This window comes from Mustela nigripes, chromosome 17 (genome assembly GCF_022355385.1).
Source record: "Mustela nigripes isolate SB6536 chromosome 17, MUSNIG.SB6536, whole genome shotgun sequence".
Classification (NCBI taxonomy): Eukaryota; Metazoa; Chordata; class Mammalia; order Carnivora; family Mustelidae; genus Mustela; species Mustela nigripes.
In genome coordinates, this window is record NC_081573.1 from 17,078,136 (window position 1) to 17,096,181 (window position 18,046).

The following is an 18,046-nucleotide window of genomic DNA, read 5'->3' on the forward strand; positions in this document are numbered from 1 at the left end:
TCTAGATTGGTCATTGTCTGACCTCTGAACCGGTAGTTACGGATTTTGAACATTCTCTGTGTGTTACTTCCTCTCGCTTATCCAGTCAGCCACTTCTTGAGCTCCAGCAATGGGCCAGGCCTAGCTCAGCACTAAGAATGAACATGTAACTTAGCCCACAGGGCAGAGATACCAGTGACAGCACAGAACAACCAAGGCAGACACACTGGGTCCTCTCTACCAGCCCACCCTCCTCTTGTACCCAGAACCCAATTTTGTTGGAACGGCGATATGGCCAGGAGAGATGGTTGGTCCAAGCGAATCAAAGCAATCTCCATTCTTCTTGCCTGCAAATGCTCTGAAAGGGGAAGCATCTGCAAAGGTTTATTAGCACCTTTTTTACTGCCCTGGCGGCTGTCCTTCTTTGAGCCTTTGCTCCCAGTTGGGTGAGGGTGTGCTGCCGAGTGCTGGAATGGCAGCTGAGGGAATGAGCTGGAGGGTGGAACTCAGCCTCAGAGGGTAGCAGAGCAGGAACATAATCAAGACTAACACACGTCCCTGCAGCGTGGCCCCCATGAGCCAGCCGTTTGCTATTTGAGCTTTGAAGGCTTAATTATGATATGGGTTGGGAGGAGGGGTACAGTCCACAAGGGAAAGGCTCAAGATGGTTCTCTGGGTGTTCAGGAGCCTGGATGCCAAGCCTTGGCACAGAGATCTTTGGTGACTGTGGCCACGCAAGGCAGGGACAAAGAGAGCAGTTCCCCAGGGATATGTCACCTGTAGGGCGGGGCAGGGGGAAGGACTCTGAGAAATAAACAATACTGGGTGTCACCTCAAATACCAAAGTCAGGCATCTTATTTAGGGGGGGAAATTGTGTTGTGAATTGTTCTTGGATTTAAATGTCATGAAGCAAAAGGGCCCTGGCCCTTGAACCCCATTCTTCCTCCCATTTCCTCTCTTACCCTTTCTCCTCACTCCATTCCTTCCATATGTTTGATCCCCCCCAGTGGGGTGTTTGCACAGGCTGTTCTTTCTGCTCGGATACCTTCCCAATAAGTCCACGTGACCTGTGCCTTCTGTTGGGCCTCAGCTCAAATGTCACCCCACAAAGACCTTCCCCTGGCTTATCCAACCAGCACAGTGAACTCCCACAGCTTACCTACAGATACTGTTTTGCCGTTTTGCTTTCTAGAAAGCTAATAACATGCGGGCAGATGCTTTGCTTGTCTTGTTCCTCTCCCTACCCCTGGCAACAGACAGGTACCCGGCAGGATTTTTCAAATGGCACGATTTGTTGTGATGTGCGTCAATGTTTCCAGAGACAGCAGAGGGCCCTCCCCTGCCGGCTTCCTTTTTATAGAGAATTGGGACAGTGGGGGCTTTTGTGGTCACAAGAGTGGTCACAGTTCTTGGCAGACATACCACATGGCTAGATGCCTGCTGCCTGGGGAAGCTGGTACCACAGCTGGGAGCTCATGGGGTGAATCTGGATAGAGTCCCGCTGGGGAGAGAATTCCTTGTCCCAGCTGCTGGAGGGTCTGGGCACGCTGCCTGATTATCCAGTCAGTGAGCTTGCTGGGTTCTCCTTTATTTCCACTGCTGCAGGTGGGGACAAAAGTCTGGACCTCATAGGATCCAACCTGGGCTTGGCCTGGGGGCCACGAACCAGTGGGCAGTGTGTGCCCTGGGAGCCAGGGTCTGGCACATAGTGATGGCAGTGGATCTTGTGGGTTCTTGGGCACTAGTAAGGGGGCAGGGAGGAAGGGCTGGCCCCTCCTTGGGAAAATAGCTGGGCCCCCCTGGGCAAGGACCCCAGCTGACTCCAGAGCAGCTCTGTGGGGATGGACGACATGGGATCCAGGTGTTGGGATCGTCATTATTGCAGTTCCCAAATTTCTTGGGAATGTTGGTTCCACTGATGGAGTCCTGAACAAGACAGGCGCTGGGGCTGATGTCCCCCAGGTGAGACAGGAAGAGGAAGAGCAGGTGAGGGTACAACATTAGGTGGCCAACACCTGCTGCATACAGATGTCATCCCTTCCAAAGTTCATCGACCCACGTTCCCCAAGCTGGCCCAACACAACACTGCTGTCCACCCTCCTTCCCCAGCATCCATGTGAGGGGGCCCTGTGCAGGCACCCCGAGAGGCACCAGGAACCATTCCTCTAAGCTGTCGGTTTATTTGCTTAAGACACCTAGTTCTTCCGAAGCAGCAGGGATGTTGTGGAGAGGGGGCTGCCGGCCCTCAGTCTCCCCGTGCCTTCCTCCGCACGGCCTGCACCAGCAGCTCTGAGTAGTGTTCCAGCAGGGCGTGCAAATCTGGGCTGGCCAGGGGGCACAGCGTCGTTGGAGAGGGGGCACCCGGGCTGCGCTGGGCCTGGGCCACGTCAGTCCCAACCAGCCAATCACTGGCCTCTAACTGGTTACGGATCCAAAGAAAGGTAGAGGCCAGCTCGGCCCGTGCCTGCCGCTGCTGGTCAGTGCTCACAGGGTCACTGGAGACCATCTGCAAGGGGGTACCAAACTTGTCAGGGGCCACCCAGCCCCAGCAGCCCAGGGGAGCCGCCCAGCCCTCTCCTCTGGCCCCAGGGCTGCACTCACCAGGTGGTAAAGGTCCAGGGCTTCTTGGAAGGCAGTCTGCAGTCTGTGCACGACAGTGCTCACGCTGCTCAGTTCAAGGGGAGCTGGAGGCAGGACCCTGGCCGGCACCCCAGGCTCCTCCCAGTGTCCAGGGCTGCCCTGGACCAGACTGAGGGTATCTGGGGCTAGAGGGGAGGGAATGAGAAAGACACCTCCACTTTTTAGCTGATCTAAGAGAGGCTAGAGTGGCCGGGCTGATCCCAACGGCTGTCCCTCTGCCTGGAAGGCTTCCCTCAGTCCCCTAAGGCTCACTTCCTTCCCACTCTGTTAAAATGCCCCCTACTCCTTGAAGCCTTTTCTCATTATCCTGCTTAAAACTGTAACCACTGCCCCCCCCCCCCCCCCACTCCCTAAACCCTTTCTCTTATTTCTGTCCTTAGCACATACACCTTTGGGATACTCTTAACACTTTGCTTTCCATTTAGTCTGGCCATCTCCCCACTGACAGTGTCCACTCTTCGTAGTCTTGTTGACGACCATGCCCCATGTGCCCAGGGTCTAGAACAAAGCCCAACACATAAGTGCTCACTAAATATCTAAATGAACCAACAAACAAATAAATGAATGGAGCAACCCCTGTGACCGGATCAAGGGGCCACCTTTGGAGCTAAGCCAGCTGTACATGGGAAGGCTTGGGGGACAGTCCCTTGCCCCAAGAGTGGTACTTACAAGAGGTGGGCTCCAGGAAGGAGTTGACACTGCCAGGGACTCCAGGCCTGGCCTCTGGAAGTGGGGTGCTATTGGGGTGGGCAGGGGTGTTGAGGGGCCCAGGGACCAGGAGCCTTGGGAGGAAGGTGGAATTGTGGATCTTCAGGGAGCTTGCGTCCACGGGGCTGGGGACTGGGAAGGTGGCTGTTGTGACGGTGACACTGGGCTGGGTGGCCGCAGATTCCAGTGGGGGAGAGGGCAGCAAGAGCTTGTCACAGATGCTTGACAGGGTCAGCCTCAGGCTGGCCCGGGCCTCGTGGTTGCCCCAGGACGACAAGGCAGGTTCTCGGCTCTCGCTGTTAGAACTGGGTGCTGCCATGGTGGGGATGGCCTGGAGCTCCTGACCCAAGGACACCAGGTCCCCCATGGAGGAGGGCCGGTGGAGGGGCCTGGCCAGCTCAGCCAGGACAGGGCCCTCACTGTCCTCGAGGGAGATGCTGCGTGACATCTTGGCACGGGAGCTGGCTGTGGTCTCCATGTAGGGGTGGGTGGAGGGGCTGTGGACACCTTGAGCCAGGCCTGGAGTGGGAAGTGCTGTGGGCGTCGAAGGCTTCCCGTCAGTGGGCAGTGCTGAGGAGGAGGGGGCACAGGGTGCCCGGCCTGGGAGGCAGGGGGCTGTAAAGGAAGTGGTCAGTTCACTCTCACAGCCCAGGCACAGAGCCGATAGATGGGGGCCCTCCCCAGGTTGCTTCGGGGTCTGAGGGGACACTGCCCATCCCTGCTGCCCCATGGTTCTGATGGGCATCCAGGGCCATTTGTCTGCCTGTGGGGGGCGGGTACTCACTCAGTGGACACCAGGCCTCCAAGGTCTCAAGGGGCTCCTCAGCCTTTTTCCCAGCAAGGACCTGCATGCACAGCCATGAGGTGAGGACAAAGCCTCCGGGCTCCCAGCCCCAAGTCCTGAGGGAGGTGGTCCCAGTACTCACGTTGGTCCTTCCTGGGGAGGTGTAGCCAGTGCCTGCTCTCAGAGGCTCTGCTCTGGACTGGCTGCCCCCCAGCTCCGTGAACTTGACCTCTGGAGACTTTACCAGGTGCAGGGGCAGCTGGGGAGGGAAGCTGTGGGTGAACCTGTGGGAAGGAAACCAGGCAGTCATTGCTGTCCTGAGGGTCCCTGAGGGGATGCAGCCCCACCCTGGGGGATAGAGAGAGATGGGGGTGGAGTGAGGGTTCACCCGCTCTCACCTGGATGTCTTCTGGAGGCGTGAAAGGAACTGGGCAGAGATGCTCAGCCGGGGATTGAAGAAGTCCTCGGTCTCTGAGGCCTCCAAGTCTCTCAGGGATCCATGAAAGAGTTCTAGAAGATGACCAGGGAGCCCTCAGAATCCCTCCAGTCACCCAGCTCTGGGCCCAGGAAGGCAGCCACCAGCAGGTGGATCCCCAGAAACACCGTCAACAAACCACACACGCGCCCGGGGAGCAAACACAGCAGGGAGAGGAGCCTGCACGGCTCAGTCCTTACAAGAAAATGTAAAGCCTTCCTACCACCTTTGCCAGCCCTGCAAGGAAGCCCTACCCGAGACACCCACGCCGTGCCCAGCACTGGCTGGCCTGCCCTGGCAGGGCCCTACCCTCGGGGTGAGCGTCGGTGAGCGTCTCGAAGTGGTGGCGCAGGAACTTCTCCTGCTCAGGGGTCTGGGGCAGGGAGCCGTTGGGTATGCCTGGCACCTCGGGCTGGGATAACTCTTCTGTGGTACCTGGGCATCCTGGGGAGAGGCGAAGGGAGGCGAAGGGGGTGAGGAGAGAATTGTCAACACCGTGAGTCACAGCAGACGCCCAGACAAAGACGCCAGACACTTAACAATGGAGAAAACTGGACTCGCCCATCACACACCCTGTTACCACTAGACCGAGGAAAAGCTAATGGCTCCACCTTCTGGGCAAGGAAACGGAGGCTTAGTGGGCACTAAGTGCGGGGCTGATGTGGGGAAAGTGATTATCTAGCACGACCATCCCCTAGTGAGTCCCATGCACCATCTTCTCACATCTGGGCCCTGCTCACCTGGCGTGGGGGGCATCATCATGTCAAAACGAGGATCCGGGGCTGGCCGTGGAGGGGGGGACTGGATGGTGGTGAAGCTGCACTCCAAGTCGGCCTCAGATTCTCCCGAGTCTGGAGGGGCAGAGCGCGAGTCAGGAGCCGAAAGCCAGACCCTCACTGGGGGAGTCAGATAGGTGGCTCAGGGTCCCGGGGCTTCAGTTTTCCAATCTGGAGAATGGGAGTAATGATACCCACTCTCCATTTTTATGGACCAGCAAGTTTACACTTCGAGGAAGTGGCAGAGCTGGGCTCCTGCCGGTAGAGCAGCTGGGCTCGAGAACCCTCAGGTCACAGCAGGGACCATGTCTGCCTCCGTGATAGACTCTGAGTTTTAGGGAGACTGAGTCAGGATCACTATTAATACCCAGAAAGGGGCTTTGGCTGGACAAACAGACTACTGCGGGGTCTCTGCCTGCTGCCACTCACCCTCAGGTGGGCCCTGATCCTTCGGGCCGATGGAGGAGACTCTGAGGTAGGAGTCACCTTGCTGGTCTCTGGGCTCCCCCTCGATGTCCTTTGTGCTGTACTCACTGCAGTGCCAGGGAGGGTGGGGCGAGGGAATGAGAACATGCTAGGTAGTAAGCAGCTGGCATGTACCTCGCCGAGGCCTTAGACATGTGTGCCCTGGTCCTGTTGAGCACTGCCTCGCCTCGCCTCCCTCCTGCAAGAGCTCCCTGCACCTCCCCCTGGAACCAGAGAAACTGAGGCTGCAGGGCCAGGCTCCTGTGCCACCCAGCTTTACTGCTCCACCCCACTTCTGCAGGCCCACGGCAGTTCTTCCAACGCCTTAAGGCTTCCCCTGGTGCATAGGACACCCACCTGTCTGCCCCTGTGACCGTCACCTCCGCCTCCAGGGAGTAAATGATGAGCTCGCTGTCCTTGGAGGACTCCCTCTGTAGGGGCAGGAAGGAGGGATGCCCACAGCCAACCTCCTGGGGACTCTCCGACTGTGGGGTGAAGGGGGCACAGCCATTGGAGGCAGCCTGGCAGCCAGGGCCCCCTGCAAGCTGCCAGTTGTGCTGCCGACACCCACGGTAACAGGAAAGACAGGCTGGGCCCTCACGGTGAGCCAGGGCCTCGGCCAAGTGACATGCTCATCCCGAGCTCATTCTGCACTCCTCCGTCATGACCATCGGCCAGCTCCTTACGGGTGAGGCTCCGACCCTCCAAGAGTCGATCCGTATGACGTTCAAGAATAGACAAATGAATCCTTGGCAAGAGGCCAGAAGGCTGGTTACCTCAGGTGGGAGTACTGATTAGGAGGGGCACAAGGGGGTCTTCCAGGAGATAGAAAATACTTGATGTTTTGGCCTGGGTGGGGGATACTTAGATGTATAGAGAGGGAATCGTCAAGCTGTATACCTATGATTGGTACACACAAGTGTATGTGTGTATTTCACAATAAAAAGGATAGTTTATACAGTAGAATAAAAAATAATTTTGTTTGGACAATAACAGAACAAGAGCTGAAGTTGCCTCGGCACTTCTGAGGGCCCAGGCCCTATTCTTGGCGCTGGATTCCTGTCAAAGCCCTCTGAGGGCTTTCTTTTTATGCCCATTTTTTAGAAATTCACCCCCCTCCGGGTTTTTTTTTTTTTTTTTTTTTTTAATGACCATTTCTTTTCTGAAAGCAGAAGCCTAGGGAAGCAAGTCTTCTGGCAAGTCTCACACAGCAGAGAAGGGTTAGGACCCGGGCTCTACTTGCTCAAATGTCCCTCCCTGTCCCCTCAGCCAGCCACCTGGAACCCAGCTCCCAGCTTCCTGGGAAGTCTCACTTGCACCAGAGGCAGGGGCCTCACTCTCCTTCCCTCCACCATGTCATGTAATTATCTCGCACCTCTAGAGTGAGACACTCAGCTCGATTTCCAAAATGAGACTGCCAAGGCCCCAAGTCCTGGGTGGGCAGTTACAGTGCGGGGACTGTGGGCTGGGCTGGGGCGGCCCGTACCTCACTCAGTATGGCCGCCAGGCTCTGGGGCTCCACTGTATCCAGAATCGAGTTCTCCAGGCTCTCAGGCTTCATGGGGGTGAAGTAGCAATCCAGGTCCCGGGCATCCAGGATGGTCTTGAGGGGCTCCTGGTCAGCCCGCTCTGCCCAGCGGCCGTGTGGCTGGTAGCTGCGCTTGGCATGGAAGGATGAGCCATCTGCCACGTCATCGTCCCCTAGCTGAGGGTGACAGGGGATGGTCAGGCAGCTAGCCAAGAGCTCACCAACTCTGAAGGGAGCCAGGGACTCTGCATGGACTCCATCCAGTCTCTTGGCTTTAAACACCACTCAGCAACAGCCTCCAGAGAAATGTCTCCAGCCCGAATCTGTTAAATTCCAGACACGCATGTGCAACTACTCTATACTATACAGATCCTTAGTGATATTTGAAAGTGAACATGTTGAAAGTAACTCCTGATCCCCACAGATCGGCTCCTCCTAAAGCCTTATTCTCACCTGTTGCTCAGGCCCCAACACCTTGAGGTTGTCCTTCATTCTTATACTGTCCCTCAGACTCCACACTGCATTTCTTCAGCAAATTCCCTCACCTCTGCCATCCAAACACATCCAAGATATGGCCACTTCTCCAACCCTGGTCCTGCCCAGTGTTGCCTCCACGTAAGACTATGGCTTGAGAGACAGTGGAGGGTGTGTGCTTAAGATCTCAGCTCTGGAGCTGTCCATGTCTTTGAATTCCTAGCTGTGTGACTCTGGACAAGTTACTTAACTTCTCTGGGCCTCAGCTTCTCCATGTGTGAAATAGGGATATGAGAAGCTCCTGGGGATTAAGTGAGATAATACATATAAAATACTTAGAAGAGAGCCTACAGAGTAAGGTGCTGTGCATATTTGTTGAAGGGAATCCCACCTGTAGCAATCACAGATAAGGGGAAGTTTAGGGTCTTGAGAGACCTGGTCTGCAGGGGAGGGGACGGCAGGGAGGATTTCCCTGAGGAGCTGACAGGGTCTGATCTGAGGACTGACGCTGTTACTGAAATAAATCGTCCAACCTCGGGGGTAGAATTCTGAGCCAGCTTCGAACCCACTGGTTACTCCGCTAAGTAACAATCAATCATTCGATTCTAACATCATCTTCTTTCTCTCACATGCAATCATTTGGTTCCACCTTCAAAATCTATGCAGTCTCCTACCTCTCTTGCCTGCATGATCCCAACAGTCTCCTCCCAGGGCCCCCGCTTGCCCCTCATGTTCACACTTGGTGCTACACCATGACCTTCCTCAGCTCAGAGCCCTCCCTTGCCTCCATCTCACTCGGTGCCAGGGGCAAAAATAAGTGGGGTGGACAATGAGGAGTGTTTAGGGAACACACCATAGCCCACACGGTACCACACCATCTGTCCCCCGTCCCCTCTCTCCCCAACCCTGCCCCTCATTCACCCTCAACCCAGGCAGCTGGGCCTCCCTGTACCTTTTTGAACATGCTAATAGGCACAGTCCTGCCTCACGGTCTCTGTCTTGATACTGCTCTTTTGCAGGAACATTCTTTCCCGGGAACTGCACTTCTCCCTTGCTTCAACTCTGTTCAAGTATCACCTTCCCAGTGAGGCTTTTTCTGTTTATCCTAAAATTGTTGTCCCCTTTCCCCAATGCTTATTATTTTCCTTCTCAATTTTTTCCCTCCACAGCACTTATCAGCTCCCAAAATACTATACAACTCACTGATGTGGATACTGTCCATGTTCCACACTAGAAAATGAGCCTGTGAAAGTCTGCCTCACTCCCTGCCATAAGGAATGCTCAGAACAAGGCTTGCCCGGGGGGAGCTGTTCGCTCTGTGTGTTACACGAATGAAGGACGGTCTAAGCGGAGACTGGAAGGATGATGGGGTTCTCCAGGGGAAGGAGAGATGCAGGGAAGGAAACAGGCTTCCAGAAGAAAGAAGAGGATGAAGGAGAGCACCCCTACTTTGCCAGCCATAGGTGCCCCGGTCTCCGGGCAGACTCACCAGCCGCTTTGCCCAGAGGGGCAGTTTGCCGTTGGTCAGCAGACACCGAGGATCTGGAGAGACACAAGGAATCCATGAAGAGAGAATAAACAACCCAACAGAAAAATGGGCAATGTACATAAATCGGCAATTCTCCAAAGAGACAATACAAGGAACAGACAGAAAGACCAAAAGATGCTCAACCTTACTAATTGTCAGGAAAACGCAAATTTACACAACAGACCAAAATTAAAATGCTTTATATTATCAAGTGTTGGCAAAAGTGTGGGAGAGCGGAGGGTTTAAGCTGACTGCTAGGTGGGGCAGTAACATGATGTGGGGACCCTGGGGGTCTCTTCTGAAATAAAAAGTGTACTACATGCCAGCCCTCACCTCCGTCTGGAGAAACTCTCACATGTGCCTGGAGAGGCCTAGGAATGGTCAGCACGGCCTTATCACAAAGGTGCACAGTTAGAAAACCCTAAATGTCCTTCCAGAGGCAAATACCTTAAAATATCCCACTATGCTGCTGGTTAAAAGAGGGAGGCCTGTGGGGCACCTAGGTGGCTCAGTTGGTTGAGCATCTGACTCGATTTTGGCTCAGGCTCCAGTCATGATCTCAGGGTGCTGAGATCCAGTCCTGCACTGGATTCCCCGCTCAGCGTGGCGTCTGCTTGAGACTCTCTCCCTCTCCCTCTGCCCCTGCCACCACTCACACTCATCCTCTCTCTAAATAAATAAAATCCTTAAAAAAAAAAAAGGGAGTCCTCTCTTTTGTATCCATCAATAGGTGAATATTTCTTCCTGTTTTCTTTTTTTTTTTTTTAAAGATTTTTTATTTATTCATTTGACAGAGAGAGATCACAAGTAAGCAGAGAGGCAGGCAGAGAGAGAGGAAGGGAAGCAGGCTCCCTGCTGAGCAGAGAGCCCGATGTGGGATTCGATCCCAGGACCCTGAGATCATGACCTGAGCCGAAGGCAGTGGCTTAACCCACTGAGCCACCCAGGCACCCCACCTGTTTTCTTTTTTAAAGAGTTTATTCATTTGAGAGAGATTGATATTTCTTCTCTTTTCAAAAAATATTTACTTATTTATTTGAGAGAGAGAGAGAGCGCGTAAGCACGAGGAGCAGAAGGGGAGGGGAAAGAAGAGGGAAGGAATCACAGGCAGACTCCACACTGAGCATAGAGCCTGACGCAGGGCTTGATCTCACAACCCTGAGATCACGACCTGAGCTGAAACCAAGAGTCAGACTGACTGAGCAACCTAGGCACCCTGAAAAGATACTTCTGAGAGGAAAAAGCTACTGAATGATGTCTATAGTAGAATACAATTTATGTACATAAGTATGACATGTTCTAATGGCTGTGTACATATGCATATTAATGTTCGGGAAAAGGCCTATAAGGACTCATAAGAAACTGACAGAAGTGGCCACCCTGCAGAGAACATGGGATTCAGTGTGAGGGTGGCAACAAAGAAAATTTGCTTACTCTGACTTTTTTCCAAGGCTGAATTCTTACATTACTGTTGCCTACTGTTTAGTCACCCCTGTTGGCAGAGGACCTTGCCCCACACTGAAAGCCCCCAGCCTCTCTTAGCGGGAGCAACCATGGCTAATGGAACCTGAGAGAAGCCTTCAGGGAGCTTCTGGGCAAGTATCCTCTCCAAAGGAGGTTGGAAGAGGGACTGTCCTATGCAACCAGCAGCCATCTTGCAGCCATGAGGGCCTAAGCCAAGGCAACATGCAGAAGGGCAGAAATTCAGAAATTTTATTTGCTATAAAGTCATTGAGCTACTGTTCTCCCTTCTGCCTGAACAAACAGAATGTGTTGTCTTCTGGTTAACAGCAACTTGTTTTTCCCCGGGAACATCCCCTGCACCCCTACCCACCCTCTTTGGTCACATGGCTCCAGTGCCCTTCAGGGATGACCACATGACTCAGGCCTGGCCAATCACAGCTACAGGCTCAGAAATGGCCACCATGACTCACACTAGAAATGTGGGTCACGACCCCAGGCTTTTGCTTGAGCTACAGGGAAAGAGATGCTCTCTTCTCTAGAGTTTTATCACCTAGAGCTGTTGGGGGGACTCTGCCACCAGGAAAGGGAGAGTCTGCCTGAGAGCAAGGCCAAGGTGGAGAAAAGCAGTGCCAAAAGGTGGAGAAAAATAAATTCCTTTAACATCACCTGACGACAGGGGTCCAGCTATTGCCTGAAACCAATAAGGCGATTTTCAGGTATATGATCCAATAAATTCTCTTTCCAGCTGAAGCCAGTGAGAGTCTGGCTGCTATTACACTGAGGGAGTCCTGACTGATACGATTATTGAGCTTCATTTCCAAGTGGTGGGTGAAACCCAGCAACGATCCCTATACCAAGAGTTCAAATAGGGCCCCTTTGGATGGACCCCTTCCCCAACCTGGGTCCAAGCTCTCTTTGGATGGTGTCTTCAGCAACTCTTCTGGTTCACACTCTTCCTCCAGCTCATCCTCTGTCTGCTCTCCCGGGCTTAAGGAGCAAATCTCACTGGGCGCAGATGTATAGGTCTCCTGCCTGAGGCCAAGAATGAGAACGGCAAGGAGAGAAATACATAAATGTTGTGGTGGTTTGGAGGGACAGTGAGATGTCTAGGGTTGGGCCCTGTGCTAGCCTAGCTTCCATATGCATATATTACTGACTTCTGGTCAGGATGGTGCTGGGATCCCAGCACCTGCTCTGCTGGAAATATCACCATAATAAATTAGATATTACAAAGACTGTGCTTAAAATATAAGACAAAATCTCTAAGGGCAACAGCCAGAGGACAGAAAGCAAAGTAGACAGTGGAGGCTTTAGTACTAAGCTGTGTACTTCATTCTGGGAAGTGTGTATGGGGCGGGTAGGTTTTATCTCTTTTGGAGTACAGGACCCTAAAACATGCCTGACACAGGTGGGCACTGGGGGGCACCTGGGGCAATGTGGAAGCCTCAAAACCAGGAGCCAAGAGGAGCTCCCCATGCCCTTGGTACCTAGATTGGCAAGACCTCCAGTACTATGAGGACGGGAGGCTCATGTTCAGGTCTGGTCCCTGAGGGGAGGCAATGGCAAAGCCTCAAGGCAGAGAAAGGCAAGGACAGCTCCAGAGGCAAGAGAGAGGATAAGCCCCGAAATCTCCCACTCGAGTGAGACCTCCAAACTAAAATCCCTAATCAAAAATTAGAATACGATTCCACGCCAAATAAAACTGGTCTTGCAGCATAAAAATGTTGAAGAGTACGGACCCTCTGCCAGAGCCTTCCCTTCTCACTGCACACTGCGTCGGGGGCCTCCCCAGCTTTGAGTTCCCTGGAGCTCCTTCTCCCATCACAGTGCTCATAGGCTCTCCATTTTGCTTTTCATCGAGGCTACGGCTGCACACAAGCAGGACCTAGGGCCATCCTGGCCATGGCTGCCTTTGGTGTCACTCCTCAGGGGGCCCAGGGCAGGAAGATACTTCTCTGGCAGACAGACAAATGGCAGAGGGCTAGGTCACTGCCAGGACCTGGGCTGGCCGCTCCACTTCCCATCCTTCATGTGCTGTTGCTGCTGCTGCTCCCGGTGGTCGATCTCCAGCAAGTGCTGCTTCATGCAGTTTGTGATCTCTGGGCCCAGGTGCCAGATGAACACGCAGCTGCAGAGGCCAGAGAGAGATGCGGAAGGGAGAGCAACAGGAGACATGGAAGCTGTCAGACCCTGGAGCCACCTGGGTTACTACAGCCGAGACCCCATTCCCTGACCCCTCCCAGAAAACACCTGCCTTCCGCTTGGGGTGGGGACAGGGGTTCCAGGCCACGTGGGGTCTACACCCTGGGCGGGGTTCAAAGCCTCCCAGCAAACCAGGACCTGTTCTGAAGTCCTCAAAGCTCAAGGAAAGGGGCTGGGGAAGGACTGTAATAAACCAAAGGGGGCGACAAGAGAGACTTCTTTGGGCACCAACCACATGCTAAGGACTTTATATGCCACCTCATTTGATTCTCACTGCATAATTGTCCAGGACACTGGGATCATCTTTTACAGATGAGCAAACTGAGGCTTAGAGATGGGAAATAACCTGCTCTAGATGCCACATAAGTGGCAGATGTGTGATCTCCGGGCTGGGTGTGAAACCAAGGTTCACACAGTCAAAGGAGAGAGCTGTAAGGTGGAGCCCTCAGCAGAGTTCTCTGCATGGGCAGGGCAGTCCAGGAGCATGGTCTTCCTGCTGTCTGAGCCCCTGCACACCCCACAGTAACGGTCTTGCCCACTCCCAGGGGGAGGCCAGCCAGGGGCGGCCTCCAGAGCTTCCCCACCTGTCTCCGGATACTGTGATCAAATGACGACAGTCGTAGGTGAACTTCATGCCGGTAACGATTTCTGAAAGCAGAGCAGAGAAGCCGTGCTGCCCTTCTGAGTCAGAAGGCTGTGTGGGGGCGCACGAGGAGGTGTCCCACGTAGGGAGGCACACCCACCTGAGTGACCAAACATCTTGGCAACGCACTCGCCCGAGTAAAAGTCAATCACTGAGATGCTTTTGTCGGAGCAGCTGGTGGCCAGGAAGGTGCCTGAGGGGTCCACGTGGACCTGGGAAGAAGAGGACCCCTGTGACAGCGGGGCTGGCTGCTTCTTCCCTATGGGGAGGCCAGGTCAAACCTCATAGCCTCCCTGGTGAGGATGGAACTCCTGCTTCCATTTTACAGGTAAAAAAACGACCAACCAGGCCCTGGGTCAAGCACTGTACATGTGCAGACTGATTTCTCCCAGAGAAGAATCCTGTGATGGAGGTTCTTTCTATCTGCATTTTACAGGCTTCAGAGGACGATACTTGCCCAAGGTCATAGCCTGAGACAGAGCTGCGAGAGTCTGACCTTGAAGCCTGAACTCATAACTCTCCTCCTTCAGAGGCTCTGAGAAGTTCCCCCAGGCCTCTTGGGTTGTTCTCACCACACCGTGGCCACTCAAAACAGAAACCACTTAAATGTCCCGGTTTGGGAAAGGGCTCAGTAAATAAAGGTAAACTAGTCGGGGATACCCCTCCCCAAGCTCCCAAGCAACCTTGGTCAGCCAGGCTGGAGTGGGTGCTGGCCAGCTTGTGATCCTTTGGTCAGGTGCCCAGGAGGCCACAGTCAGGGCAGCAGGCGGATGGGGGATGTGCACGCTTTCCACCCGGGGCCCCTGCTACTCACCTTGAGCAGGGACCCTTCATCACCCTGTGAGCCCTTGTAGCACTTCTTCTGCTTCCCATTCACGGTATTGTAGACTCTGGGGAGGTGGGGGCACAACGTGGCCAATGTGGCCCTGCCCACCTGCCCCCTCTTGCGTTCTGGTTCCAGCCTTACCAACCATCTTCCTTGCCCCTGGAAGCCCCTTGCCCCCTCACAGCCCCCATCTGATCCCTGGAGAATGAGATGCCATCTGAGGCTGAGGTCATGGAGGTTATGTACTGGGGTACCCACAGAGTCAGTGTCCGTTGAGCTAATGTCTATCTTCCCCGCTACAGAGCAAGCAGGGTGCCTGGCCCTCAATTTGAATGAGCAGATGCAAGAGATGGAGAACCTCTTGGCACAAGCTCTCCACTCCCCGGCTCATTCCTCCACATCCTTCCCAGTCTCAATTCAGATGCTTCTTCCATCAAGCCCTGCTTGATCCCCAGGTAGGATCAGGTGTCTGGATCCCCCAAGTCCCCTGGGCTCTCTCAGCCCTGACCGCTCCCTGCTGTCACCGTCTAGCGAGGTGTCCATCTTGCCTCACTTGGACTGGGAGTTCCGTGAAGGTAGGGCCCGCGGCTGCCCTGCTCGCTGCCGCGTCTCCTGCACCGTCCGTCCCAGCTTGGGTGCTCAGGGAATGTAGGGGAGTGAATGAACTGGTGAGCCACATCAGTACCTCTGAGTCAGCCCACACAGAACTCTGGAGACCCAAAAGGAACCCCTTTGCTGACCTGGAGGCTAGGCCTGGGTGAGCGCAGCTCCTAAGAAACACCCGCTGGGTCCCTCCACTAAGCCTAGTTCCTGAGGGACCAGACGAGCAGGGGGAGGAAAACAGACCCAACTAGGTCTCCTACAGGCTCTACTCAGAAACCAGTCCAGTCCGACTCAGAGCCCAGGGCAGCTCCTTACCTCACATTGCGGTCCTGGCAGGCCACAGCCACATACTTTTGGGTGATGTCAATGTCCATGTCATACAAGGTGGTCTTCTCTGCCACGTGGTGGGTGCGGACAAAGTGTAGTCCGTCTGAGGTCTGGCAGGGCAGGTGGGGCCTTCAGAGGATGCCCCCGACAAGCTGCCCATCCCAGCTCCCAAGGAGGCCAACCCACTCTACCTGCTGGGCACTGCGAAAGTAGATGCTCTTGTCAGCCCCACAGCTGATCATCTGGATGTCTCTATTGCCTGGAGGAGGAGGAGGGGGTGCATTAGGCAAGACTGGGCCACTGCCGAGCCTGACTTGGAGCAGGGATCCTAGCTAAGGAGCTCACTGCTAGGGAACTCTGCTGTGGGTCAGGGAGGGATTCCTGGAGGTGGTGAGTGGGCACTGGGTGCAGGTGGTATTCTAAGATGTGAGCTGTATGAGGTGGGACAGATAGAGCAGTGGCTCGGCAGACCTCGGCAGAGCAAGGGCAAATAGGGAAACAGGCCAGGGACACAGAAGAGGTACCATGTCAGATCTGGGATTTGGAAAGGTGATTTGGGCAACCGAGGGGAGGTGGGATCAAAGCAGGGGGCAAGTGGAGACAGGCAGACCACTGGGAGGTGCAGACCATCCTGAGCACCTCAGGTCAGGGCCCATGCCACACAGGTCTCCCCTCCTGACTGCTCACCAGCCATTCCACTGTACAGGTGTGAACCTGGGGCTGAGAGTCACACAGTCCTGCCCCAGGGCACACGGAGTCAGGACAGGGCCAAGATTAGACTCAGGCATTTTCTGGCTAAACACTGTGCTCTGAGCCCTGGCTTTCCTTCCATGCCTTAGTTTTCTGTCTGTACAATGGGCCTATGACAGCTCCCACCCCATGGAGTTTTGTGAAGCCTGTGGAAGCATGGCTGCCTCCTAGTAAGCACTCTACATATTCTTGCCTTTCTTCTTTCTTTATAGATTAGAATACTAACAGCACAAATACCTCAGAGTCGTGGTGAGGATGTGAGGACAGAACAGATGTAAAACACTGAGATAAATTATAACACTCTGGCACGGCAAACCTGCTGTTTCACGGCAGGATTTCTGAGTGGGTGCAGGCTTGACACGCAAGCTGTCCCTCTGGTAGGAATCACGGGCCCCCAGAAGGGAGTGAGTCCTGTGTGGGCGAGCAAGTGTGACCTGGGAGGGCCCCAGAGAGGCCTGCAAGTTACCGGTAATGTTCTGTTTCTGTGGGGTGGGGTGCCCTAGCACTTAGCAGTGTTAGAACACAGCGATCAGAACAGTCACTGGTTATAAACAATACGTGTGTCTGTTCTAGTGCATACTCACTGATTATGAACCTTGACGGGAAGTTCATTGTATTATTCTGTAAATACACATATTGTATTCATTTGTTTGGATATGTTTCAGATAAAACTGTTAAAGACTGAATCCTTCTTTAGCAAGGCAGCTGCTATTAGGTTTCAACTGGCTGGAGACCAGTTTATACGAAAATTATCCATGTTTTGAGAAAAGCCCAGCTGGAACAGGGCATTCAGGAGCTGGGTCTAGGACTTACGTCTTGTCAGACTAGCTGGGGGCTCTGATGAAAACCCACACCCTGCAGAAGGTGGCCTTAAGGACCAATTCCTGGGCCACCCCTTGGACTGTCATCACCGCTCTTAGATCCACTCATGAAAGCTGAGGTCACTGGTGGACAAACAGTTAGGCTTACCGATTTTTTTTTTTTTTAAGATTTTATCCATTTATTTGACAGAGAGATCACAAATAGGCAGAGACGCAGGCAAAGAGAGAGGGAAGCAGGCTCCCCACTGAGCAGAGAGCCTGATGCGGGGCTCGATCCCAGGACGCTGAGATCATGACCTGAGCCGAAGGCAGAGGCTTAACCCACTGAGCCACCCAGGCGCCCCTAGGCTTACTGATTTATTTTAACTAACTCTATCCCACGGAATGAATAGGCTTTTAAAGATGTCTGAGAAGTTTTGGCTATCTTCAACAAGACACATCAAACACTGTTAACTTTTGTCCATTGTTAACTTGTTTTAGCTACAGAGAAGTAGGGCAGGAAGTGGGGAAGACCAAGGGTCATTAATACCTTCTCAGCCATAAGATTACATGTAAAAAAAATTCTTCAGAGTCAAGAACTTAGAGTAAGTACATGGATATATTCTCTCCATGGGCAGATCCTTCTGGAATATAGTTTTGAATATGCTCTTGGGTTCTGATCAGTTAAACCCTACAGGACGGGCCTTCTCTCCCCTTGGAATCCATTAGAGCTAAGGACCTCTATGCTGAACCTTTCGAGTCTAGAAGAAATCCCTTTGATCTCCTAATTGAGTGTGGGCTTCGCAGGACAGCCTTACCAAGATCTAAGCCTGCACCTCTTGGCTGAGTGACTCCAGCTGTGAGCGGGGTAAGGAAGGGGCTAACTGCAGTGCAAGGATCCTCGCCAGCACAGAATTAGCTTCCAGTAATTTTCATGGTCACCTATTTTCCTGCCAAGGTCACCACTGTCCATGTTGCCCTCTCGCAGGATTGGCATCCTGATTTCCTTTGGGGCAACAACATTCACCTAATTCCAGTCCTCCTAGAGGCAGGTGTAGGCTGGGGGGGCACAT

General features: G+C 53.8%; 1 protein-coding gene across 1 annotated transcript in view; it reads right to left on the minus strand.

The window, feature by feature from the left end:
* Positions 1-2,140: 2,140 nt before the first annotated feature.
* WDR62 (WD repeat domain 62) overlaps positions 2,141-18,046 on the minus strand; it is a 43,022-nt gene continuing 27,116 nt past the window's right edge. The window contains exons 14-32 of the mRNA XM_059381611.1: positions 15,615-15,682; positions 15,412-15,533; positions 14,482-14,557; positions 13,768-13,879; positions 13,609-13,672; positions 12,822-12,950; positions 11,721-11,854; positions 9,320-9,372; positions 7,315-7,533; positions 6,186-6,313; positions 5,793-5,896; positions 5,328-5,438; positions 4,897-5,031; positions 4,511-4,622; positions 4,255-4,396; positions 4,113-4,173; positions 3,290-3,943; positions 2,582-2,745; positions 2,141-2,486 (exon numbers count right to left, since the gene is read on the minus strand). Of these exons, the coding sequence (XP_059237594.1) occupies positions 2,226-2,486; positions 2,582-2,745; positions 3,290-3,943; positions 4,113-4,173; positions 4,255-4,396; positions 4,511-4,622; positions 4,897-5,031; positions 5,328-5,438; positions 5,793-5,896; positions 6,186-6,313; positions 7,315-7,533; positions 9,320-9,372; positions 11,721-11,854; positions 12,822-12,950; positions 13,609-13,672; positions 13,768-13,879; positions 14,482-14,557; positions 15,412-15,533; positions 15,615-15,682 (2,849 nt within the window). The 3' untranslated portion in view covers positions 2,141-2,225. The remainder of the gene's footprint in view (positions 2,487-2,581; positions 2,746-3,289; positions 3,944-4,112; positions 4,174-4,254; positions 4,397-4,510; positions 4,623-4,896; positions 5,032-5,327; positions 5,439-5,792; positions 5,897-6,185; positions 6,314-7,314; positions 7,534-9,319; positions 9,373-11,720; positions 11,855-12,821; positions 12,951-13,608; positions 13,673-13,767; positions 13,880-14,481; positions 14,558-15,411; positions 15,534-15,614; positions 15,683-18,046) is intronic.